Source organism: Convolutriloba macropyga, chromosome 2 (genome assembly GCF_964194025.1).
Source record: "Convolutriloba macropyga chromosome 2, txConMacr16.3, whole genome shotgun sequence".
In the NCBI taxonomy this organism is placed as follows: domain Eukaryota; kingdom Metazoa; phylum Xenacoelomorpha; order Acoela; family Convolutidae; genus Convolutriloba; species Convolutriloba macropyga.
The window spans coordinates 60,195,549-60,219,922 of NC_134469.1; the positions used below are offsets into that span (position 1 = coordinate 60,195,549).

The following is a 24,374-nucleotide window of genomic DNA, read 5'->3' on the forward strand; positions in this document are numbered from 1 at the left end:
GTTTGTTGATCAAATAAAACCGCTTGTTAGAGATACGATGACAAGGCACTGATAGCTGACTGGTTAAAGCCTCTGTCGAGGTGAAGTAATCGGACGCAGGAGTCCGGATTTCAAGCACTACCTTTGTCTGATGTTTTTGCACGCATAAAGAAAAACCTATGCCTCGCCTGTTCGAGAACAATTTTTCCGATATTTGTTGATTTGTTTTCTGCTTTGATGAGGAAACTTCCTGGGAGCAAGATTCTATTGGCGAAGTTTTTGATTAAGATTCTCCTCCATGGTTTTTTGGGCTCCCTTCTGCCCAAATTTTATGATGTTTTGCGCTAGTTTTTGTTTTAAATTCGCGACTTTTTGCATAACGGTAAAGTGGACGGATCTTTAGTTGCAGTCTAGTCCCTAGAAACAGTTTTCGGATAATTTTCTTTTGTTTCATTTTTTGCATAATAGAACTCTTTGCCTTTTGTCACCAATTATGATAATTATATTAAGGGTGTTTTGACGCCAAGTATAACAAAATTTGAAAAAATTTTAAAGTTCTACCTTTGAAACTCATTGTTTTACCTTTTGCGCAAATCAAACAGAAGTCCTAGGACATATGTTCGGGCCTATGTTTTATGAATATTAAAACTTTCATTATTTTTGAAAAATTTGATCATAATATTCAAAATTTTTCAAGAAAAATCAGATTTTAAATTTTACAAATTGAAAATATTATTTTTATTTGTTTGCTCCCAAAAACTGTTGCCGCGTGTTCCACAGATTAAATTCCGTTATTTAAATTTTTTGAGGCTTCAAAAGAACAAAAAATTTGAATAAAAATTGTGAAATTTTATCTATTTGATCAACTTTTTTGTATATTTTCGATAAAAAATTACACAAGGCCTTATGGGTGCAGTTTTCTCTTCATTTTCGCTGCAAATACTGTCTATAGGTGATACGTTTGCTCTACTAAAGCATTCTTGCAGTTATTCAAAATACACAAAAGGAAACTAATGGTTTTCAAGACCTAGCCGCTATTTAATTGTAAATTGTGGTTTTGTTTGTTGAGTTAGTCTCATTAACGAGGAGTCTCAATGTCTCTCTGTTGAGGTTAATTCAAATTCTTTTGCTGAGTTGAATAGAAATCGAGCGGTTTTAACAAATTTGAAACTTTTGTTTCATAATTTATTATCGTTCTTATAACTCAGCCTTATCTTGGACAGCTCTGAGTAGCGCCCGCATGGGTCGCAATTTGAATTAATTGAAAGGTTTTGATTCATAGGTAACATTTATCACGACTTTGACACAACTTTGTGTCACTTTTTTATTAGTTTGTTCATTAATGGTAGTTCCCATTGGCAGTTTTTAAGGCATAATTGACTTCATCTTTTTTGGAAACTGAAGGTTTTGTAACGATTTTGACACAACTTGTTTTCAAAGATTTTTAGTTATTTTTTTTAGATTTTGATTTTGCGAATTTTGATAGTTGTTTAAACTGTTGTCCCTTAGTTTCACTTATGGTATGATGGTATGTTACTGTTTTTTTTAATTAGTCATGCTTGAATCTATTATTTTTTTCATTGATACCCAACAGTTGTCACCACTTTAAAACTTTTTTTAAAAAAGATTTTTTGAATTTTGCCCCTTTATCGTAATTGTTTTTCCCTCTTCGGTACCTTAGTCATTAAAAATAGCTCTCATTTGCTCTCTAATTATGTATGATTGCATCCATTTAGGGGATTCAGTTTACTGCTAATAGTTTTTTTAACCTTGAGACCATTTGTTAAGCTTTTGATTGTTGTCTGCATTTGTTGCGATTTTTGTTATCTGGACCCAATTTTTTTAAAATTGATATATGCTTTCTATCGGTAGATAACGAAAAAGAATATGAAGAGTTTAGGTTTGTTTGGCATGTTTCAATTACTTTGGTGCCACTTATTTGCAAGGAAAGCACTCTTAAAAACAGGTTTTTGCCAAATATTTCTAGTCTTTTTAGTTCATCTTTCGAATTGGGAAGCCCTTTGATAGCCCTTTTTCTCTAAAAGTGAAAGGAAATAAATTAGTTTTTAGATTTTTGTGGTATTCTCTTTACTTTCGTGGACGTCTTTGTTCATGACTTGTTCTTTATCGGAGGCTGCTCTTTTGTGTTTGCTTCTGTTCAATTCTTTGAATTGAAATTTGGGACTTGTCCTTTTATTTCGTCAAGAGTTGTGTTACGACCTTATGACATCGCCATCACTTTAAATCTACTTTTTGGTCATTCGTTCCACTGAATTCCACTCTTTATAGAGAGAGTTTTTGTTCATTCGCTTGATCAAACGTGACCTACCTTACTCTCAAAAATGGCTTTTCTTTACATTTTTCTGAAATTGGCTTTTCTTTACACTATTTAAAGTGTCTGTTTCGTTTATTATCTCTTTGCAGACCTATAAAGCTATTGCGGTTATTTTCTGGCAATCTGCCTGCGATGTAGCAATGTGTAGCGATTTTCATTTTGTGGACTGTAATAAATTCTGTAGATTTTTATTCTCTATTGGATACACTTCCTTTTTTCAAACGTATTTCCCACAATTTAGCTCATCTGCAAGGCCAGTGCAATTTTTGTGGTTGCGCCCTGGATTAGTGAATCAAACAAACATCAAGCTCCACAATTAATAAACTGTAAATCCTGTCAAACTGATTCAAATATGTTTAAAGCCAGAGGACTAAAGTTTAATCAATTGTTTTCGAACAAACAGGCGTATGGGTGGGAAAATTAAAATTAACAGCGTGGAAACCCAGTGATAGCAGTTTGTTATCTTTGGGATCAATTGACCTGGGAAAATGTCGAACCTTTTCTTAAATCTGTCAAAGGAGTAATATAGTGCGACAATAAACATTTTTATATGTTTTCTCGTCTCAGAAGTCAGATTTGTTTTCCCTAAACATTTCAGACGTGTTTCCAAAGTTGATCTTTATCGTAGAAAAAGTAAGCTTTAATCGTCTTTGTTTATTAGAGGAAGGCGTCAGTTTTTAATAGCCGCCGTTAGCCTCACAAGGGCTGTTCTTAAGGCGCTGTCCGTTTTTTCACTTCAAAAAATTTGAATTGTTTTGGTGCGCTGTAATGGTGATCTGTTTTTAAATCGGTAACTTCTAATTTCAGAGGATGTGTTTAAGAAGTCAAAAACGCACGTCAAAAAAAGTGTTTAGGTCAATCTACAAAAAGATGTGGACAAAAGTCAAACAGAGAGAGAATTGTAAGTTGTTTTTGTTCAGGCATCATTCAGAGAGAGCAGATAATGCGTGAAAAGTTTTGCGCTAAGCGAGCGATATTTTTTTATCACGTTCTGTTTTTTCAAAGCGATTTTATTGGTTTTAACTACAGCTTTTTAGCCAAAAGTGCCTGTCTTCATTATCTAAGCTGGTAGTAGTAGTACTAGATTTTCAGGTGAAGTTCTGAACTGTCTATGCAATTTGCCTAATTGACGGTTTTTAAGAATTTTATTAATAGCCGCCGTCAGCCTCTCAAACGGCTATTATTTAGGCATCTCTTACCATTCAAAGAATTTGAATTGTATAGCTGTCTTTCTTTCTTTTTAAGATCTGATGACACATTCTCATGATTTTTGAAGTCAAATTGGAGTAGTGATTTTGGTCACGCCGAAACAGGAACTGGAGCGAAAAAGCGGTTGGTTTTCCGGTGTGACATTTTTTCGCTATAATTTTAGAGTGAGAAAACAGCGTTTGAACAAAACTCGATAGTGGTTTTTTGTTTACATGCGGCAATTTCACGTTGATTTTTACTGTGTTTTTTTTCTTCAATTTTTTGAATCAAATTTTTTTCTAAATGGTTTTACCAATCCATTCATAGTTCATTCTAGGCGTAGTTCTTTTTTTGAACCAAATTTCCATTTCCCGCTAGTGGTTTTTTGTTCACATGCTGCTTTTTGACATTGTTTTTTTTGGATCAGAAATGGTTTTCCCAGTTCACTCTTGGTCTGTGTTAAGGTCTAGTTTGTTGTATATTCAATGAAATTCATTGAATTGTACGTTAGGATTTGTCCTGCTATGTTTTTTTTTTATTTCGCTTTACCTTTTGATCGGGTTTTTCGTTTTACATAAATCACGATTTTCAAGTTTGACTTCTGACTTACCTCACTAATTGTTTCAACTGAATGGATTCTAAATTATTTCACGCATTGAATTTCGCGTAGTGAAAACGAATCGTAGTGAAAACGCTCAATTTAAAAAGTTCAAAACCAAAAGAAACGGGATAAACCGGTAAAGCCCGGTCATTAAGTCATAGTGCATTAGGTTATGAAAGTTCATTAGAGCGATTGCTAGCTGATATTAGTATTAAGCTTAATACCCTTAGGTTTAGAAGCTGAAGTAGTATAGGTTTAGAATCTAATTAAAACTGCACAATGAATTGGAACAATTTTTGTAACTTAATGAAAAAATGAAAAAATTTTGTCAACTTCAATCTTTTTTCTTTTCTCTTTCAATCTCGATGGCGGCTATTTTCCGGCAATCTGCTGGCTAAGTTTAAACTTCTTTATTTTTTAGCCTATGTTGAGTTTTTTTGGTAGAACTGTTGTTTAAGTGATCTTTCAATTCGGTAGATTTTAATTTTGAAGTTCTGTTGTTTTGGTGAAGAAAATTCATTAGCTATTTCTCCAGATATAATTTTTCCGGCTATTGCTTTCTCTAAAATCTGTTCAAACTTTTTTCGACCCTTTCCCATTAACAAGAAGTCAAAATAGTGTAATGATTTTAATCATGCTGCAGCAGTGATTTTCTTGATTTTTTTCTGTTTTTGTAGACCTTTTTCTTTGTCTCGTGCTACAAATCCACTGTTGCAACCCCCCCTGCTGCGAGCACTGCACGCCCCCTTCAATTAATCTAAGGCTAGCCTCACTAATTCGTGGTCAGCTACTGAGGAAGCCAACCGCTCGCCGGTCGTTTGAGAGCAATTCACCCAACGTTAGTTCGCTATGTTTGTTTAAGTGGTTTAGATGACCTGTCGATTCGATAGATTTCAATTTTAGAGTTCTATTTGTTGAGGAAAATTGGTATTTGTAATTAATTTTTGTCGTCTTTTTCTAGATGTTTTTCTATTTTTTCTGAATTTATTTGTCATTATAGCTTTTCTTGTTCTCTATTTAACATAGAGATGTTATATAGGTGCACAGGTTTTTTGTTAAGAGTTGATTCATACATGGCTGTTGTTACTGAAATAATTCTACTAATTTTTGATTCTTCGGTTTTCCGTTGTTTGCCTTATTTTGAGTATTGATTAGCGTTTGTCTGACTCAAATGGGTAGTCCACTGATCGAGTAGAATATTTGAAAGGTTTGCAGAGTAATTACCGGGAGGTAGCATTTTACCATTTTTTAGTGAATAGTGTACCTTTTTAAAATTTTTTCCTTGGTCTTCTCTGTTTGTACTGTTTCTGTTGTGTTTTAGATCAAATGATAGTAATGTATTAAAGGATGATTATCTCTTTTGCAAGTTGTTTTGCCAATTGCTTTCACGGGGTCCTAACTAGATATTGAAGAATTTTCCTTGTATTTTTCCAGTTATCAAATTTGGCTCTAATGTTATGTTTTCTGTTTTGTTTCAAAACGATTAGTAAATTAAGTAGAAGGCTACTTTTCATCATTGCGTTAGTGGCGTTGAAATATGCGAATGTGTAAATCTTATAGCTTCCGGAGTCTTCTTGCTATTGTTTTTTTTTACAATAGGTTCACACCTTTTTTCGACCTTTTCTCGTCAATGAGTAGTCCAGTTAGTTTAATGGTTAACCACGCTGCAGTAGAGAAAACATTGAAAAGAAATCGTTTTTCTTTGTAATTTTTTAAACTGATTTAAAAGTGAAGTGAAAACTTGTTTTTTAGCAAATTTTTTCTCACGTGCAGCAATTTGATTTCTGTTTTTGCTGTTTGTCTCGTTTGTTTTTGTACGAATACTAAAGGTTATTCGTGTGTTCTAATAATGCATATTTAAAACAACTAGTTTGAGGTCATTAAACAATATTTACAATTGTTTGAGGTCATTAAACAATCAAACTAGTTGTTTTAAGGATCTTTAGGCTCTTTGCTTTCGGGAAATGTAAGCGATTTTTTGGGTTTTGTCTGTTATTGTAGATTTTCTTCTTTTTCTCATCTTGACTTTTTTCATTAGCTCTCCTATGAGTCAAATTTGAATCTATTCAAAGGATTCTATTCATATCTAATTATTTTCCCGGCTTTGATACGGCTTGTTTTCAAAAAAAATGTTAGTGCTCTTTTTGAATTTTTCTACGCTGTTCTGTCACCTATTCTAATTATTGATTGGTGTGATTTGCTCTCTAATTTGGCTTATTTGAGTTCACCTTAAGATCTCAACTAACGTCTAATGGATTTCTCGACTTCTTTAATGAATTTTTTTTAGTGAAATGAAGTTTTAAATGAATTTATCATTTTGCCCTCTTTATTTTTTGTCACTTTTTATTTTCATCATTATTGATAAGTATCACTATTTAACTATTTAACATAGAGATGTTTTATAGGTGCACAGGTTTTTTTTAAGAGTTGATTCATACATGGCTGTTTTTACTGAAATAATTCTACTAATTTTTGATTCTTCGGTTTTCCGTTGTTTGCCTTATTTTGAGTATTGATTAGCGTTTGTGTGACTCAATTGGGTAGTCCACTGATCGAGTAGAATATTTGAAAGGTTTGCAGAGTAATTACCGGGAGGTAGCATTTTACCATTTTTTAGTGAATATTGTACCTTTTTTAAAATTTTTTCCTTGGTCTTCTCTGTATGTACTGTTTCTGTTGTGTTTTAGATCAAATGGTAGTAATGTATTAAAGGATGATTATCTCTTTTGCAAGTTGTTTTGCCAATTGCTTTCACGGGGTCCTAACTAGATATTGAAGAATTTTCATTGTATTTTTCCAGTTATCAAATTTGGCTCTAATGTTATGTTTTCTGTTTTGTTTCAAAACGATTAGTAAATTAAGTAGAAGGCTACTTTTCATCATTGCGTTAGTGGCGTTGAAATATGCGAATGTGTAAATCTTATAGCTTCCGGAGTCTTCTTGCTATTGTTTTTTTTTACAATAGGTTCACACCTTTTTTCGACCTTTTCTCGTCAATGAGTAGTCCAGTTAGTTTAATGGTTAACCACGCTGCAGTAGAGAAAACATTGAAAAGAAATCGTTTTTCTTTGTAATTTTTTAAACTGATTTAAAAGTGAAGTGAAAACTTGTTTTTTAGCAAATTTTTTCTCACGTGCAGCAATTTGATTACTGTTTTTGCTGTTTGTCTGGTTTGTTTTTGTACGAATACTAACGGTTATACGTGTGTTCTAATAATGCATATTAAAAACAACTAGTTTGAGGTCATTAAACAAAATTTACAATTGTTTGAGGTCATTAAACAATCAAACTAGTTGTTTTTAGGATCTTTAGGCTCTGCTTTCGGGAAATGTAAGCGATTTTTTGGGTTTTGTCTGTTAGTGTAGATTTCTTCTTTTTCTCATTTTGACTTTTATCATTGGCTCTCCTATGAGTCAAATTTGAATCTATTCAAAGGATTCTATTCATATCTAATTATTTTCCCGGCTTTGATACGGCTTGTTTTCAAAAAAAATGTTAGTGCTCTTTTTGAATTTTTCTACGCTGTTCTGTCACCTATTCTAATTATTGATTGATGTGATTGGCTCTCTAATTTGGCTTATTTGAGTTCACCTTAAGATCTCAACTAACGTCTAATGGATTTCTCGACTTCTTTAATGAATTTTTTTTAGTGAAGTGAAGTGTTAAATGAATATCATTTTGCCCTCTTTATTCTTTGTCACGTTTTATTGTTAAGTATCATTGGCTCTTTACTTTTCATCATTATTGATAAGTATCATTGGCTCTCTAATTTGTCACATTTGAGTTCATCTAATTATTCAATTTATTTCTAACAGTTTTAACTACTTTGAGATAACTTGTCCTCAAAATAATTTGGGTTTTGTTTTTGTCTGCTTTTGTACTAATTGCGCACTACGGAGTCATTTTAATGTCAAATGTCTGGAATTTCTATTGAGTCATGTTTGAATCTATTCAGTTGCTTCTAATTAAATCTAACAATTTCCACGACTTGATATAAACTGTTTTCAGAAGAAAATAGTGAATTCCTGGATTTTGCCGGTTTCCTATTTGTTTTTGGTGTTATGTCACTAAGTCTCACTGATGACGGTTCTCATTGGGCCTTTAGTGAGTCATATCGCAATCTATTTGGTGGTGTAAGCAATATAATAATAATACAATTGTAATATATAATGATAATATAAGTAATTTTTTAATTGTTGCCTGTTTTGAAAATGTCTCGCTCTTTGTTGAGGCATAATTCATTTGCTTAAGGATGGCAGTTAATTGCTAATGATTTGGTTGACTTCTTTAACACACGTTGAACTTTTTGCTTTAGCCTTTATTTTTAGTTGCTTTGTTAAGTGAAGTGTTCGCACATAATTTCATGTATGCTTACCATTGATAGATAGTGCGATAGGCGTTAAAGATTTCAAGTTCTAGTTGCAATTTTTAATCTGTAATACCATTTATTTTCATAGACATTAGTAATAATCGAGTTATGCTAAATGTCGTTTTTGTTGTGTCGGTGGTTTTGCACAGTTGTTGCTGGCTTTCTAAAGTCGCAACGTGTCAAGCTTTTTTGAAGTTGACGTTGTACGTGCGAATTGTTCTACAACCTTTTATTTCTGTTTCTAGAAGAAATGAGTTTTGGATTTTTGAAGCGTTTATATTTGTGCACGTCTTGGTATATGATTTGCTTACTGTCAGACGATGTTAGTATGAGGTGTAAAATATTAGTGATTTTGTTCTTTGCCTTTTTTATTATTGCTTTTGTCTTATCACTTGGTGTCATTAATGAATGTCATTGCTTGCTAATAAGGCATCCATGAGCCTAATTAATGGTTCGAGTTCGTGTCTAGTGGTTTTTATGACTTAGCTAATTTTTGTTCTCGAAAAATTGTTTATTGAGTTTTTGCGTTTTGCGAGTGTTTGTTGTTTTTTTTGTTATCTTCTCATTTTATCTCATTATCGACGGGTCTTGTAGGTTGCAAATAGGGGTTCAGTTGTTTCAGTCAAAAGCTAATACTTTCAATGTCTTTGATACTAACTGATATCAAATATTATCGATTTTTCAGTATTATCGATTGGTTGCTTGTAGGGAAGAAGTGAATATTCTTAGTCGCTCGAGTTCATAGCAGTTGATTTTAATGATTGCGGCACTTTCTTTTGAAAAGAGTTGATTTTTTAAAGTTCCATGTTGTTTTTCTTGTGGTCTCATCGCCTGATCTTAAAAGGAATATTTTTCGCGCCTGCTAGTATGGTGTAATTTTTGTCACTTTATGGGTTCCAACTTTTAACTATCATTTTTATTGACTGAGGTACCGTTGGTTTTCGAAATGCTAAGTGATTTAATGAACTTTGCCTTCATTTTATAGTTCTCTTGTCCGTTTTTCTGCATTTAGAACCACTAAATGTTATTTTCATGACTTCTAATGAATGCTCTATGATACTTTCTGCTTAAAGATTTCGGGATAAAGTTATAAGGTTCTCCTAATTATGAGGCAACTGATTCTCATGATTTTCTTCTGATTTTTACTTACTTCTTTAGTTTTTGCCTCTTTTTTGCTTTTTGTCGTTCATTACCACGATGTTGTTGTTTTTTTTGTTTTGTGCTTAGTCTAAGGATGCATGGAGACTTTTTATATTGTTGTTTTCTGTTCGCAGTAACGATGCGGAACTCTTCTTTCTTGAAAATTGACAAAAGTTAAACCTAAGCTAAACAAAGAGGGTTGCTATTATGCGTTGCTCATAATAGCTCATCCTTTTTTCTGAGTTAATAATCTAGCAAAAGAAGAGATAGGAAATTTTCAAAAATTCACTTCTCTTCGAAAATAAAAGTTGTATGAGTAAAGAAAATTGTTACAAACTCAAAATATTAAAGAACGTTAAAAACAAGAAAGTTAAAGAGCGAATGATGTCTGATATTAGTGAGGCGACTACGAGACAAGAAAAACAACAAACATTAATGGAATAATAAAAAATACATCCATAAACAAAGTCAAAATGTCATTGGATAAAAACTGAATTAAAAAATATTTTTGGCTCTGACTTAAAAGCATTGATCCTTCATTCAATAGGATCCCTTTTCGGGTTTAGGTTACAAGATATCTTGAAAGAACATCAAATATGGAAATTATGGGCTAATATCCGGAAATCAAGAAATATTTCACAAAAATTACAAATTGGTCTTGTTGCACGCGCAATGAGTTTCAGGAAGCAATTTCAAATTGTCCGAAACTAAAGAGATTACAAAAATTGAAATAATGAAAAACATTCAATTGAAGTCTTTTGGATTAACAGCTGTGTAAAATGTTCTATCCATTTTGTTGAAATTGGGGACAGGTATGCTGACATGATCCAAACAAAACTAAAATCAACAGAAACAAAAGTGGTGTAAAATAAACATAGCCGTCAGATTGCCGGAATAGCTGCGAAAGAAGACTTGCGTGCCGTATAATAGAGATAGAAACAGATACAGATATAAGTTGAACAAGTTATTGGGGCTGCTCAAAAGATATGTAAAAAAATTAAATTGCGATAAATTAATAAAGCTTGTTAAAACTCATTGCACAGAAGCCTTTTCATTAGAGACCTTTGTTCCACATATAAGTTCCTTTGACCTTAAACTAATTCAAAATAAATTTATTTTTTAACTCATTTTATTGAGTGAGCCAAGTCACTTATGATTATGATCAAAATCTAATAACGCAAAAAACTTTTTTTGCTAGAGATAGAGAGAGAAAGAGACAGAGAGAGATGACGTCACGCGCGCAAAAGCAGTTAGTGGGAGGAAGAAGTCATTCAGAATATCCCGACGAAACAAGAAAACATAGCAGGACAAGTCCTGACGTACAATTCAAAGAATTTTCAATGACTATACAGAAAAACCAGACATCGAATGGACTATGAGTGAATTGAGAAAACCACCTAAAAAATCAGATAAAAAAATAAGAAAAAAAAACAGAAAATCAATGTAAAAATGCCGCATTTGAACAAAAAACCATTAGCGAGAAATGGAAATTTTTGTTGTTCAAAACAAAAAACTATGGCTAGAATGAACTATGAATGGATTGGGCAAAACAATTAAAAAATCAATGTAAAAATGCCACAAGTGAACAAAAAACTACTAGCAACACAGCGAATTTTTGTTCAAACGCCGTTTTCTCACTCTTCTTTAAATTTAGGAGTTAAAAAATTTCACGCCGCAAAACCACTCACTTTGTCGCTCCACTTCCAGTTTCGGCGTGACCAAAATTATTCAGCTTTGCTGAGTGAAGAAATGTAAAACGAAAAAGAGCGTCAGACGACGAAACAAAAAAAACCAAGAGCACCGCAATATAGCTCGAATAACGCTCGAATAATACACATTGAAATCAGTTGCATATTGTGCATAAAGAAACATCATTTTGACCTTGTTCAAAATTACTGCAGCTTAAACACGTTGATTACGTCAAAAAAACATTTGACCTATAACAATAGAATGCAAAAAATTTATCGAAACAACAATTACTAAATTTACTCAATCAATAGAAAACGGTTTGTTATCTTCAATCAAAACCCAAAATACGACTCTCCAAGGTAAGCCAAGTGTTTCCAATATTGACGCAGCAATTCAAACGTTGGCAAGAATTTTTCCAAAAAACCTTTACAAAAAGAAAACAATAATTTGGTACTTGGAAGCAGCATTATAGCAAAACTGGAGAACGATAAATCTATACCCGCTGATTGCACTATTCACGCTTATAGGGGATCAACGACTAATGAAAAGCTCAAAGTTTTAAATTCCTATGTAGACAAACAAATGAAAACAATAATTATCCGGGATGGAACAAACAATGTATTTGAGCATGGAAAAAATGCAAGTCAAAATTTTGAATAATTGGTGGATAAATGCATCGAAAAGTTTGATCCGGATGTGTGTGTAGTTTGTGAAATACCTTCACTGAAAGATGCAGTTAAGAATAATGAATAAAATGAACTGATCAACGAAATCAATAAACTTATTCATGACTATTATGCTGATAACTCATCGGTTAAGATTCTCGCTCAATGCAAACGCTTAAAGGAGCAAATATCAATCAATCTGACAAGCATTGTGACAATAAGGGGGCTACAATCATTTGTATTTTGAGAATGTCCACTTAATTCATCAACATAGCGTTCCTTTGTACCTCCCAAAGCACCAGTTTTCGCTTCAAACAAAACTATCGTTATCAACCGTTCAATGCTACAAAAACAAGCACCTCAGCTTTCAATCAGGATAGAAACAGTAATTACGGTTATCGAAACTGTAATAACAATTTCCGCCCCAGATCACACTACGGTTATTATCCATACAATAATGTAAACGCCTTCCATTAAATCGTGATATAAGTCTTTACTATTAACGAAAGTGTGTTCTCAGTTGTTCAAACTTCATTGTCTTGTTGAATATGTTTAATCTAATACTTTTTTATTTCCCAGCAAATTAGGTGCTTCATTCTGGTTCTTTTGCTATTGACCTCAAGATTTCCCGCGTCAATAGCAGCAGAACAAAATAGTAATTGTAGATTTAAAACCTTCAAGGCAGTTAGGAATAGTACAAAGTATGGGCAAAGCTTGCACCAAATTCTTTTAATAACACAATTGAGTTGCATATGTTCAGTAAACTATCTCCACATATGTGCTATATCGCTGCTTCTAGCAGGCGATGTTGAAATCAACCCAGGCCCTATTGAAAACTACCGCTCAACAGTTTTGAGAGCACAGAAAGCAAAAAATGAGCTCGAAATTTTTCATTTGAATTGCCAGAGTTTAGTTAAGAAAAAACATCAACTGAAAAATCTGATTAATGACTTGGGTTGAAATTGTTTTTACTGCTTTACAGAAACTTGGTTCACTGAAAATGACCATGAACAGTTGTACAACCCTGACAAAGAAAATTTTTGCTGCTTTAGATACGATTGGAAATTAATGAATGAAAACAAAGTTAGAAGTGGAGGTGGAGTAATGGTTTTTGGCCCCGAAACATTTATCACCAAAAATACGAAACGATCTAAGCAATTTTTCAAAACAATTTGAAAGCCTTTGGATTAGTCTTAGACTACCTCACAAACAGAACCTACTGCTTAACTTGACGTATTGCCCAAGCAAACAACAAAGCGTGCAATTTCTTGATGGTTTTGCTATAAACATTGATAACGTTTTTTCACGAAAAGAGACAATTGTTTTAGTGGGGGACTATAATATCAACTATTTTCAAGATGTCGAAAAACAAAGTTTGGAGACGATTTTAACACCGTATATTTTAGAAGTTCAGAACAAAGAAGTTCCAACTCGTTTCAGAAGAAATACTTTTACCAGAAGTCTTATTGATTATATGGGTGCAGACAATTTTACGGTGAACAGTACTATAGTCTTTGACAATGCTATTTTTAGTGACCATTTTGCTACATTAGGTTTTTTAAAGTACAAAAAGATCGGCAAGCAGCTTAGCACAATAAAAACGTTCTTTGATAAAAAATTATAAGGCAGAACAGTTCAGACAATCTTTGTATTAATTAAATTGGTATAAATTATATCAAACTTCGGATACTGATGTAATGTTTGATCTCCTTACTAATACGATTGTTCAAGCGCTAGAGAAACACGCTCCAATTAAAAAGTGTTTTATCAGAAATGACAAAAACAAGTTTTCTCTATCAGAGAAATGGATATCTAATACCACCAGACAGCTGATAATTAGTCGTGAAAATTTCTGAACGATGAGAATTTCAAACAATTTTTCTCGTGTCAAGAAGATTCAAGTACTTCTTTTAGTGAAGATTACAAAAAATTAATCAGAATTTAATTGAAGCCGCTGAAAGCGACAGGAAGAAATGGTTGCTTGTTAACGAGATCAGAAACTCGAAAAAAACTCAGCCGAACATAACATGCTTGAAATATTTGTTCAACGACTACGTCACAGACCCTAAAAAATATCCAATCTTCTGAACTATAGGTTTTCAATACTAGGTAAATTTTCCAGGTCAGAGAAAACTCTTCCAGAGCAAAAACGCTAATTTGGAAAAGATTTTCGTTTTGTCACCGAAAAAGAATGCTTTGATGCTATAAAGTCACTTGGTAAAAATAAACCTCTTGTCCATCTCTTATTCCCGCATGGGCTCTTAAAGATGCGAGTCCTATTGTTACTAATCTTCTAAGCTACATTGTGAACAACTGCATAAAGGAATCTTATTTTCCCAAATGCCTAAAAAAGCTCATATAATACCGCTTTTCAAAAAAGGTGACCTTGAAGAACCGAACAATTGTAGACCAATATCAATTACCCCCTGTCTGTCTAAAGTAATTGAAACCCTCATGAGAAATCAGATCAACGATTATTTGAATGTTAATCGACTTTCCAGTAAACATCAATATGGTTTCAAGAAAAAAAGATCAACAATAGATGCAATAATGTACGCAACAGAGTTCATCAGAAAAGAAACCGATAAAAACAAATTTGTAACAGCAGCTTTCCTTGATCTCTCCAAGGCCTTTGACTCAATCAATCATGAAATACTAAGCATCAAGCTTGATAACCTGGGCTTTGACACATGTGCACTGAAATTAATTGGTAGTTTTCTATCGGATCGAGTACAGTCAGTGGTATTAAATGACATTTTTTTCAGACAGTTTAAGTGTTGCAAGAGGTATTCCTCAGGGCACTGTTTTAGGACCTCTTTTGTTCAATCTCTATATCAATGATATGCTTGAAAAAGTTGACAACAAAACAGAGCTAATTCAATATTCAGATGACACAGTTATTTTCACATCTGGCGATTCAATTGAATAAGGCAAAAACCAGCTCTCATCATGTGCTATGAATTTAACCAGTTATTTCAAAAAAAAAACATCAACTGAGTTTAAATGCTTCAAAAACTGAGTTTATAGTTTTTAGCAAAATCGCAATAAAAAATCAAAAGGAACTTTCAATATTCAGATGACACAGTTATTTTCACATCTGGCGATTCAATTGAATAAGGCAAAAACCAGCTCTCATCATGTGCTATGAATTTAACCAGTTATTTCAAAAAAAAACATCAACTGAGTTTAAATGCTTCAAAAACTGAGTTTATAGTTTTTAGCAAAATCGCAATAAAAAATCAAAAGGCGCTCTCGTTGAGGAAAAACAGGAAATCAAATACTTAGACGTTCATATAGACAATAGATTGACATTCCAGAGCGAAGTCAAAATTTTGTTTAAAAAGGCCCTTGGAATAAAAACCATATACACAATTCGCAACTCTTTACCAAGATCATCTTTAAAACTAATCTTGAATGCTCTTGTTTTGAGTCACCTTCATTACTCTGCCGTAGTCATTCAATCGATTGGAAAAAATCTTTTAGTGTCAATAGAAAAACAAATCAACTGGGCCTTGAAAGCTTCTTTTTATTGGTAGAAAATTGAGTCAACCAAAGAACTGAGATTAGAACATAACATTTTACCTATAAAACTTTTTATTGAAACCAAAAGATTGTTATACTTTTGGAAAATTAAATCGGGGCAGCTACCTGCTTTCTCCCCAAAAACGGGTCAATCGCTTGCTACTTGGTCAGTAGTACAATCACGCCGAACAAAAACTCTTTTCTGGAACTGTAAGTTCAAAGGCCATAAATTACAAAACTGCTTCACTCGTACAGCAATCAAGGATTGGAATGCCTTACCAGAGTCAATAAGAAACAAAGAACAGAAAAGACTTTAAAAGTAAATTGATTGCTAATCAAATTGAAAAATACAAATCAAGACCAGACTTTTTTCGTTTATCAACCAATCAGTCTTGGCATGATTTCAAATTCATTAGCACCTGATTTGCTGGGATCACGTCTTGTGTTTAATCTGTTAAAAAATGTTGAGCAATAACTTTTGTTGGTTCAAAATTGTACGTTCACTGTTATAAACATAAATGATTTTTGCATGTAAAATTTGCATCAAAATACACTTCTGATTGCGTAATTTGAATGTGTTTTCTTATACTGATCAGAATTTAAGTGTTTTTTTTATATATAGCTCTGCTGAGCTTACATCTTTGCAGCTATAAAAAAATTGCCAGATGCACAAACAATTTCCGGAAACCTTAGATTTGAATGCCCCGTTTGCAGTAAAACTCCAGGCTACAAAAGAATGTGATGAGTTACACGTTATATAACCACTAAGAGCGTGACGTCGACCAAATTCGGAAGTGGCACAAATATTGACAAATCATTCAAATTGGAGCAGGTGGCTAGAAAAAGTCTCAAGATTGTGAAAACAAGAGAAACATGTGAAGAAACAAAAAGTCCCAGACAAAATAAACTTGAATAGCAAAATACTCCCAGACAAAAGAGTCCCAGAAGAACTAGCGCCAACTTAATATAGAGTTAAACACATGCACATCATTTAACAAGGCAACTTTTTTAAGTTAATCATGTAATTGTATGGCATTGAACAAATGTTAAGCTGAGATCATCATAGTCTTTGCCAAATTGTTTGTTTTGAACCAAGTTTTTGGTTTAATTCGTATCAATTGAAAAATGTTAAAAAGCCATCGTAGTTCAAAAAAAGGCCAGCATACAACATAGGCAAAATTTTTCAGATCATTATATTATAGCAGTAGTAAATAAGTTTTTTGTTGTTGTGGACGATACACTACGAAATAGAAGCTAACAAAAATTTTGGCAGTTTTTTGGGGCAAACAAAATTTTAAAAGACGTCGTTTCATATGTTATCTATTATTTTTAAAGCTGAGAAAGGGAACCTTAGGCACATAATTGCACAAAAACTGTTTGTGGTGTTTTTTGTAATAAACTTCTGATAAGAAAGACATAGATGAAAAGGTTCTGTGGTTTTTAAACATGTCAACTGTAGTGTAACTGTGGTTTTGCAAATTTAGCTTCTTTGTAATCGACCACTTGAATAGAATGCTAGTCAACATCTATAATGTTTGCTTTAATTCAATTTTGATTGAATAAAAGTCGTTAAATTAAACAACAAGATGTTTTGCAGGAAGCAGTATCTCTACTCTAACTGTTCTTAAAATGGCCGAAGCATTAAAAAGGTATCTTTTTTGGCCAAAGTAGTAAAAATAGGCAGAAAATGCCAAAAATATTTTTCTCAGTTAATTTTAAGAAGTCTACAAGAGGTTTTTTAGATTCAAATTCTGTACACAGATAGGTTTAAATTGGTGCTAAACATGGTTTTCTGGAATTTCCTAAAAATCCTGGGAAAAAGGGGTTGCTTTCTCTAGACTTTCTCTAGACTTTATTTAATATTTACTGGGCCTTTGGAGATTCCAGTTTTTTAAATATAATTTTTAATTTTAACAACTGCAATTGGATAAAATTGAGTTTTCCTTTGAATCATTTGGAATGTCAAGTTGCTCAGAACGTTTTCGCTAAGTTTTCTTTTGAAATTTAATTTTTTGGGCCACTAGAGAAATTTAATTTTTTGGGCCACAAGAGAAATTTAATTTTTTGGGCCACAAGAGAAATTTAATTTTTTGGGCCACAAGAGAAATATAATTTTTTGGGCCCTTTGGTGGTACTTTGATTACCAGAAATCTGAAATTGCGGAATTTTTCAAATGCAGTGGAAACTAAAACTCGGTCGTCCCCCCATTGTGAACTCATCTGGATAAGTTTTCACCATTTCGAAATAGTATCTGAAGAATGCTTATATCAAGGAGGTAGAGCTCAAATAATTTTATCCTATTTAAAATTACCTCTCCTTGAGCATTAATAGGACGTTACGAGCTGTAGAAATTTTCCTGTTTAAGGATTCAGTTAAGTGTGAGGCTGTGCATTTTCATGTCTAGTTTTTATTTAGTTAGCTGTTAATGATTGGGGTACGTTGCGATAATGCTTCTACACTTCTGGGGTGTTTTAGTTCCAGATAATATAATTTGCTCATCAGAAACTCATGTCCGTCCTCCCGAAGTTCTAACTACGTTCTGGCGTTTTGTGTCGTTTTAGCGCCGTATATAATGTTACGGCACTATATATAGTATACACTGAACGGCAAAAGTAAGTTTGCATTAAGAAAGTTGTCGTAAGATGTAATAAGTTTTCAGGTCTGTTCAACTATGCCTAAATTTGCACTTGTGTTTAACATTTGAGAGAGAAAATTTGTCAATAAATTGTAATCTTGTGACTTTCTTTTTACTGTGAAACTTGGATAAAATTTGTCAACTTTGCACTAGGATTACTAGTAAGTGAATGTTGCGTTTCGTCTGAATTTCATAGGTAGACGAGAGGACTAGTGTAGGGTTTCAATGATGTATGAATTGTGTTCAAATTATGATTTTAATTTGGATAAATATTGCCTCGAAAATTGAATTTTCACTTCGAGAAGATAGGAGGTGCTAACTTACTTTTGCCGCTCAGTATACTTCTATGAAAATTTTGGATTAATTTCTCGCTGTTGGCCGGGAAATAATTTTGATTAGGTGTTCTCTTCCATTTTTGAATCTGTCAAGTTGACTGTTTTAGTTCCTCTTCTAATGGTGGCAGTGTTACTCCCCTAGAACAAACATTCCAACCTGACCCAGTTCAAACTCCTGATGATCTCATTGCGCAAGCAAGAGGGGAGCTCAAAGTTGACACTGCAAATCGAGAATCGACTTCGAAAATTGACCATAACCAGCATGCAACCAGTGCAGAGACAGCTGATGAGTTAATAGCTCGAATGAAGATGCAAAATGGTAAAAAGCCATTATCATCGACGACATATAGTGATGGGAATGAAAATGAGGAAGCTGAGGAAGCCGCAACTAAGAAGCTCATAGAAAAAGTGAGATTTTATCTCATTGTGTGTTTTTGCTCCGCCATTGAGCTTAGACATAAGACATTTTTTAGTTGCTCGTTAAAGGCGCCGGGAGGAATTATATTATTCATGCGGTCTTTTTTCGGTGGGTATTAAGTTCTCTTAGAGCTTTACGACTCACTATTCTCTGACCAATTAAGCGAGGCGTAAATTCATTGATTGAGGGGCGATTGTTAAGAGTTTGACCCTCACCCTCATGCCCACACCCCATTCCCCCTCAATTAAGCTAAAGTTAGCCTCTCTAAGCCGAAGCTAGCTACTGATGAAGCAAATTTGAGAACAATTTGCCCGACGTTTGTGGTTTATGTTTAATAACTGTCATATTATGGCCTGGGTTCATGTTAAAGTGTATTAATGTCCTGTAGGCAGGTTGAAATACATGATATACTCACATTAGGTCTTTTAAGAGCCAAAAAATAATAGTGTTAAGGCTCCGGTGGATTTCATTTGACGTTTCTGACAGAACAAAGGATTCAAGAAATCATTTTAAAACTCTTTGACGATGCCTGGACACCGTATCATTTAGAAACTCACATGAGTGAAAGGATGCAAAACGATGATTTATTGCTCTCAAACTAATTTTGTAGCAATTACATGTTGGCTTTTTGGTTTTAGTTTTTGAAGCGATTTCTCGGATTTAATTGTTTGAATCTAAGAAATTGAGGAAAAACTAGAAAAAACATAGAATCAGTCCCTGATGAGACTCAGTTGCAAGCTGACCAAAAAGAACAAACAGTTGAAAAAGAGCAATCAGACAGAGTTGAAAAAATCCGTTTATTAATAGCCGCCGTCAGCCTCTCAACGGCTATTATTTAGGCGCTCTCCTTCTTAACAATTCAAAGAATTTGAATTGTATTGGGGCGCTGTCTTTTTGTATTTTAAGACCTGTTCACACATTTGCATGATTTTTGAAGTCAAATTGGAGCAGTGATTTTGGTCACGCCGAAACAGGAAGTGGAGCGAAAAAAACGACTGGTTTTGCGGCGTGCAATTTTTCCCTTTAATTTTAAAGTAGAGTGAGAAAACGCTGTTTGAACAAAAATTCGTTTTTTCGCTAGTGGTTCTTTATTCACATGCGGCAATTTCACTTGATTTTCTGTTTTTTTTACGATTTTCTGGGTTTTTCATCGGGTTTTTGCAGTCCATTCATAGTTCTTTCGAGGCCTAGTTTTTTAAACCAATTTTTCATTTTTGGCTAGTGGGTTTTTGTTCACATGCGGCATTTTGACATTGATTTTCAGTTTTTTTTAAATTTCTTGATCTGAGTTTTTTGGAAATGGGTTTTTGCAATTCACTCATAGTCCATTCTAAATCTAGTCTTTGTTTAGTCTGGAAAATTAATTGAATTTTACGTCAAGACTTGTCCTTTATTTTTTTAATGCGCTTTAACTTTTGATCACGTTTTTCGTTTTACATAAGTCTCAATTTTTACGTTTGACTTCTGACGTAGTTCACTGATTGTTTCAACTGAATGGATTTTAATTTCTTTCACTCATTGAATTTCGTAATGTAGTGAATACGGGCAAAGTCAAAAGAGCAAAATCAAAAGAAACGGGATAGACCGATAAAGCCCTGTCATTGAACATTAGGTTATCAAAGTTCATTAGAGTGTTTGCTAGCTCACATTGGTACTAAGCTTATTAGTTGTCAGTTCAGAGCTGACAGCGCGTCAACGTCGACTATTTTCCGGCAGTGTGCCGGCTATGTTTTGAGGTAATTTTAAGTTTTCTTAGTTCAACCTGGTCGTATGTTTAAAATGTCAACTTTTTTAAAATCTGACATACGGGACTTTTTCAGCAACCAATCCTATCAATTAAAATTAACGTATGATGTTGCTAAAAGGTAAATATGGAGGGTATCCGAAGAGAATTTAATGGTTTTGGGTTGCTTCGCAACGATAAAGTTAAAGTGAGCAATTTTTCGAGTTTTCTATTTTTTGAGCAATGGGAAGTTTGTCAAAATTTTGGATCATGAATTTGTCGTTATTGGATTAGTTTTTTAGTAAAGCATTTGTATCTTGTAATTGATGTTATTATGAACTTGATGACACTTAGAAACAGTTCATTGCAGAGTTCTGTAATTTTTGTAAAAAATTGTTTATTTAAAAGGTAAAAGCGGCGCTTAATGAAGTTGTTTGAGAGAAGTTGAAACGACTAATCAATTGCACGTTTTTTGAGGTGCATTATCTCAAAGAGCAGCAAATTAGTGTGAAGGCTAAGCAAACGAGGTTGGTAAATATGGCAGAAATTGTAACCTTGAAATCCGGCTAGAGCAAAACTGCCGCAAATCCACCAACATGTTTTCATTAAATAACTGCTAAAGTAATTTCTAATAAACCGAATTGAGCAAAGAAGAGGGGCTTAATATTGTTTGTTTGTTTGCTCGTTTTGAGGATTTCCAGTTATCACTGAGAGGTCTATTTCCCTAGAGTCACCTATTAAAATTCTGTCTAATTATTTTTGCACGTTCCGGAGTCGCAATGAAGCTGCCATTTGCAGATATTTTGATCGCAAAAGGTTTCATTAACAAACTTCCACATTTCCTTTAACACACGTTTTTTTCAATTCTTTCGGGTTGAGAAAATTTTTTTTGTTCAATCGGTTAACTATTTTGCATGTCTTCAAAACAAAGTCGCCTCTTGCATTTTCAGTTTTGTTTTTTTTTTAAATTAAACCGTTTTTTGCTTCTTCACGGAAGCTCATTTATTTTTGGGAAGACGATTTGTTCGCTTTTGTCGTTCTTAAGTTTTGCAAGTGTCAGGATATCATTCAACTGGATATACTTAGGAAGGGTAAGACGTTCAGTATCCTGAGTTGAATGTTATTTCGTTCATGGCTTGAACCCAAGATCCAAGTTGCGGCTTTCTTCCGAAACTTTTCCAGTTTTTCCATATCTGTTGTTCTGATCTGCGCACAATTCAGACCATACATTAGGACTGGTAACACCAGCGATTTGTACAAACCGAGGTTAGTGAATGGTTTTACTTCTTTCGCAACAATTCTTTGCAACTACATAACACTTTGTTCGCTTTTATCAGCCTGTTTTCAATATGACATGACCTGTTCAATTTTCCACATACCTTTACACCCAAGTCTTTCCTTGTTTGTTGTTGTATAGATTTAATCTAAAAATTTTTTACACCCAATTAAGTTAATGAAGAACCTGCTTATCCTTTATTTCTAATTCAGACGCTGAAGGGATACTGGCTGCTATTATAGCTATAAAAGGCCGAATTAGCCACAAACAGACAGACATTATCGATTTTGGAACTTTATTCAGATGGTGCAAGTTTCAAATATTTTCACATATTTTTAAAGCGAAGCATTCGACACGCTCTAAAGCCACGTAGCAGGCTACTAGAAAAGCAAGGGAACTGAATGTTCAAGTTACTTAGATAGAAATGCTCAAAAATACGGGGAAATATCAGAAACGGAGCAAATGGACTAAAATAGAAACAAAATGGACAAAAATTAGAGCCTTTTGAACACTGTTCAAAAAAGGCTTATTTCAAATCACCAAACTATTTATTCTACTCTTCAGTATCTTGTTAATGATGCCCTATATATCTTCGAAAGAATGAATATCAATTGGCTAAGAATAATTGATCGAAAAAATTTGAATAAATTTTTTCTCTGCTCCCACAAATGGGTAGTAGGAACATTATAATATGAGCTCAACAAAGTTTGAAATTTTCCAGTCGTTTAATCTAGGACTAACTATATACGGGATGAGATCAAATTTTTTTTTAAAAAGTTATGTTATTCTGGAGAGTAATACCTTATTGAATTTTCGCATTTTTTTATCTTGAAGAGAAACTATGTTTATAAGATGTTTTAGATTACGTCGTGTGTAATCTTACCTCAAATGTGACATGCGACCGTTAATATTGAAACCAATTGGGTTTTTCAAATTGAACTACTACTGCCTAAGCTCTGTACAAAGTAGCTCACGTGTCGTACAGAAATCTATCGTCGTTTTTCGGATGAAGTTTGTCATCTGAGGGATTCGGTTGGTATAATTATTCTAATATATTTACGGTAACTAGGAGAAATTTTTCAGATCCTACGCGAGGATCAATTGGAGAGAGAGATGGGGGGAGCCGGTCTATCTGCTGTCTCCACAGTCTCACATGTAAGCTGCTACTGCTTAAATTTTGCCCATTTTGACTTTCTTACCGTCCTGAACTGTGTCTTTGCATGAGATCTAGATGTTTACATGTATTAATAAAGTATCTATGGAAAACTGGAATCGTTTCGGGATTTTTACTCAAGTTGATTTTGTTGATGAACTGCTAACACTTTCTTGTCAGATTTTTATTTTTGATGAAACATAACCTTTTTTCCAGTAAATACGCTAACATTGCACTGTAGCTTAATTACTTTTTATCAACAACTAAAAATCTGATGAAAGTGTAGTCAATATATCAGCAAAATCAACTCCTATACAACGAATGGCATTCATTGTGAAGTAGTGAAACTAAATGGTTTTGTTAACAAAGTGGTCGTCATTTCGTCGTATTTGTTATTAAGTGTTTTCCTTTTTATGAAGAACGAGGCCGTATTCGTGGAGTCAATTTAGCATAGACGAGGGATTCTTCTGCTTAATCGCTAGGATTCTTCTGCTTAATCGCTAGAGTTTTCCTGGTCGGTTTTTCGTGGAAGGAAAATAAATTGTAAGATCAGCCAGAAGATATTGATTTTAAACAAAACTGCCATATTGCAAAATTTTCTCCCTAAGAACGCTTCTCGTGCATCGGTTCAAAAGTCGTCGTTCCTGAGTGAACTTGAAAAAAATTGAAACGACTCATAATTTCGTAGTGCTTATTTTTGGCGTACTAACCAAAGGGGAGAAGACATTTTAAGAATCTGAAGCCGATCAGAAAGCTGTTTTCACATAAGTTCTCCTGTCTATTTCTAATGGTAACGGATTTTTCAGAGAACTTCAAGTGACTTTGGGGAGACAGAATTTCCGTGGTGTGTGGTCTGCAATGCTGATGCTCAAGTGCGGTGTTTGGATCAAGAGTGCGAAAATTCTCTCTACTGCAATCGGTGCTTCAAAGAGGACCACAGAGACTCGGACATGAGACACCACCCAACTGCCAAATTCAATAAATAGCTTATTGTCAACTCATATCTCTGGTTTCAACGTCTAGCATCTTACCTTGCTCTTTATAGTGTGTTCTGTAAAGTTGCAACGCAAGTAAAGTTTTCAATACTTCAAGATAGAGTTCAAGTCGTTGTTCAAATTTTAAACAACCAGAGAAATTAGTATATATCTGTGAAAAACATTAGCAAACAAATAAGCAATTTGATGTTCATTTGCCTGTCTTGAATTTTTGATTGTTTTCTTGTTGTTGGGACTTACTATATCAGCTGTTAGTTTTCTTAATTTATGAACGCGTTGGTGCTCATATTAGACAACATAATAAATTTTGACTAAATTTGAGGTAGATAGTCAATAGAATATACTTAAGTT

General features: G+C 33.6%; 1 protein-coding gene across 2 annotated transcripts in view; it reads left to right on the forward strand.

Annotated features, from left to right (window-relative positions):
• The window catches only part of LOC142334560 (abscission/NoCut checkpoint regulator-like), a 74,016-nt gene extending 49,642 nt beyond the window's left edge, over positions 1 to 24,374 (forward strand). For both annotated transcript variants that reach the window (XM_075382684.1, XM_075382686.1), the window contains 3 exons: positions 18,566 to 18,866; positions 22,959 to 23,030; positions 23,835 to 24,374. In XM_075382684.1, coding sequence (XP_075238799.1) covers positions 18,566 to 18,866; positions 22,959 to 23,030; positions 23,835 to 24,014 — 553 coding nt within the window. In that variant the 3' untranslated portion in view covers positions 24,015 to 24,374. The remainder of the gene's footprint in view (positions 1 to 18,565; positions 18,867 to 22,958; positions 23,031 to 23,834) is intronic.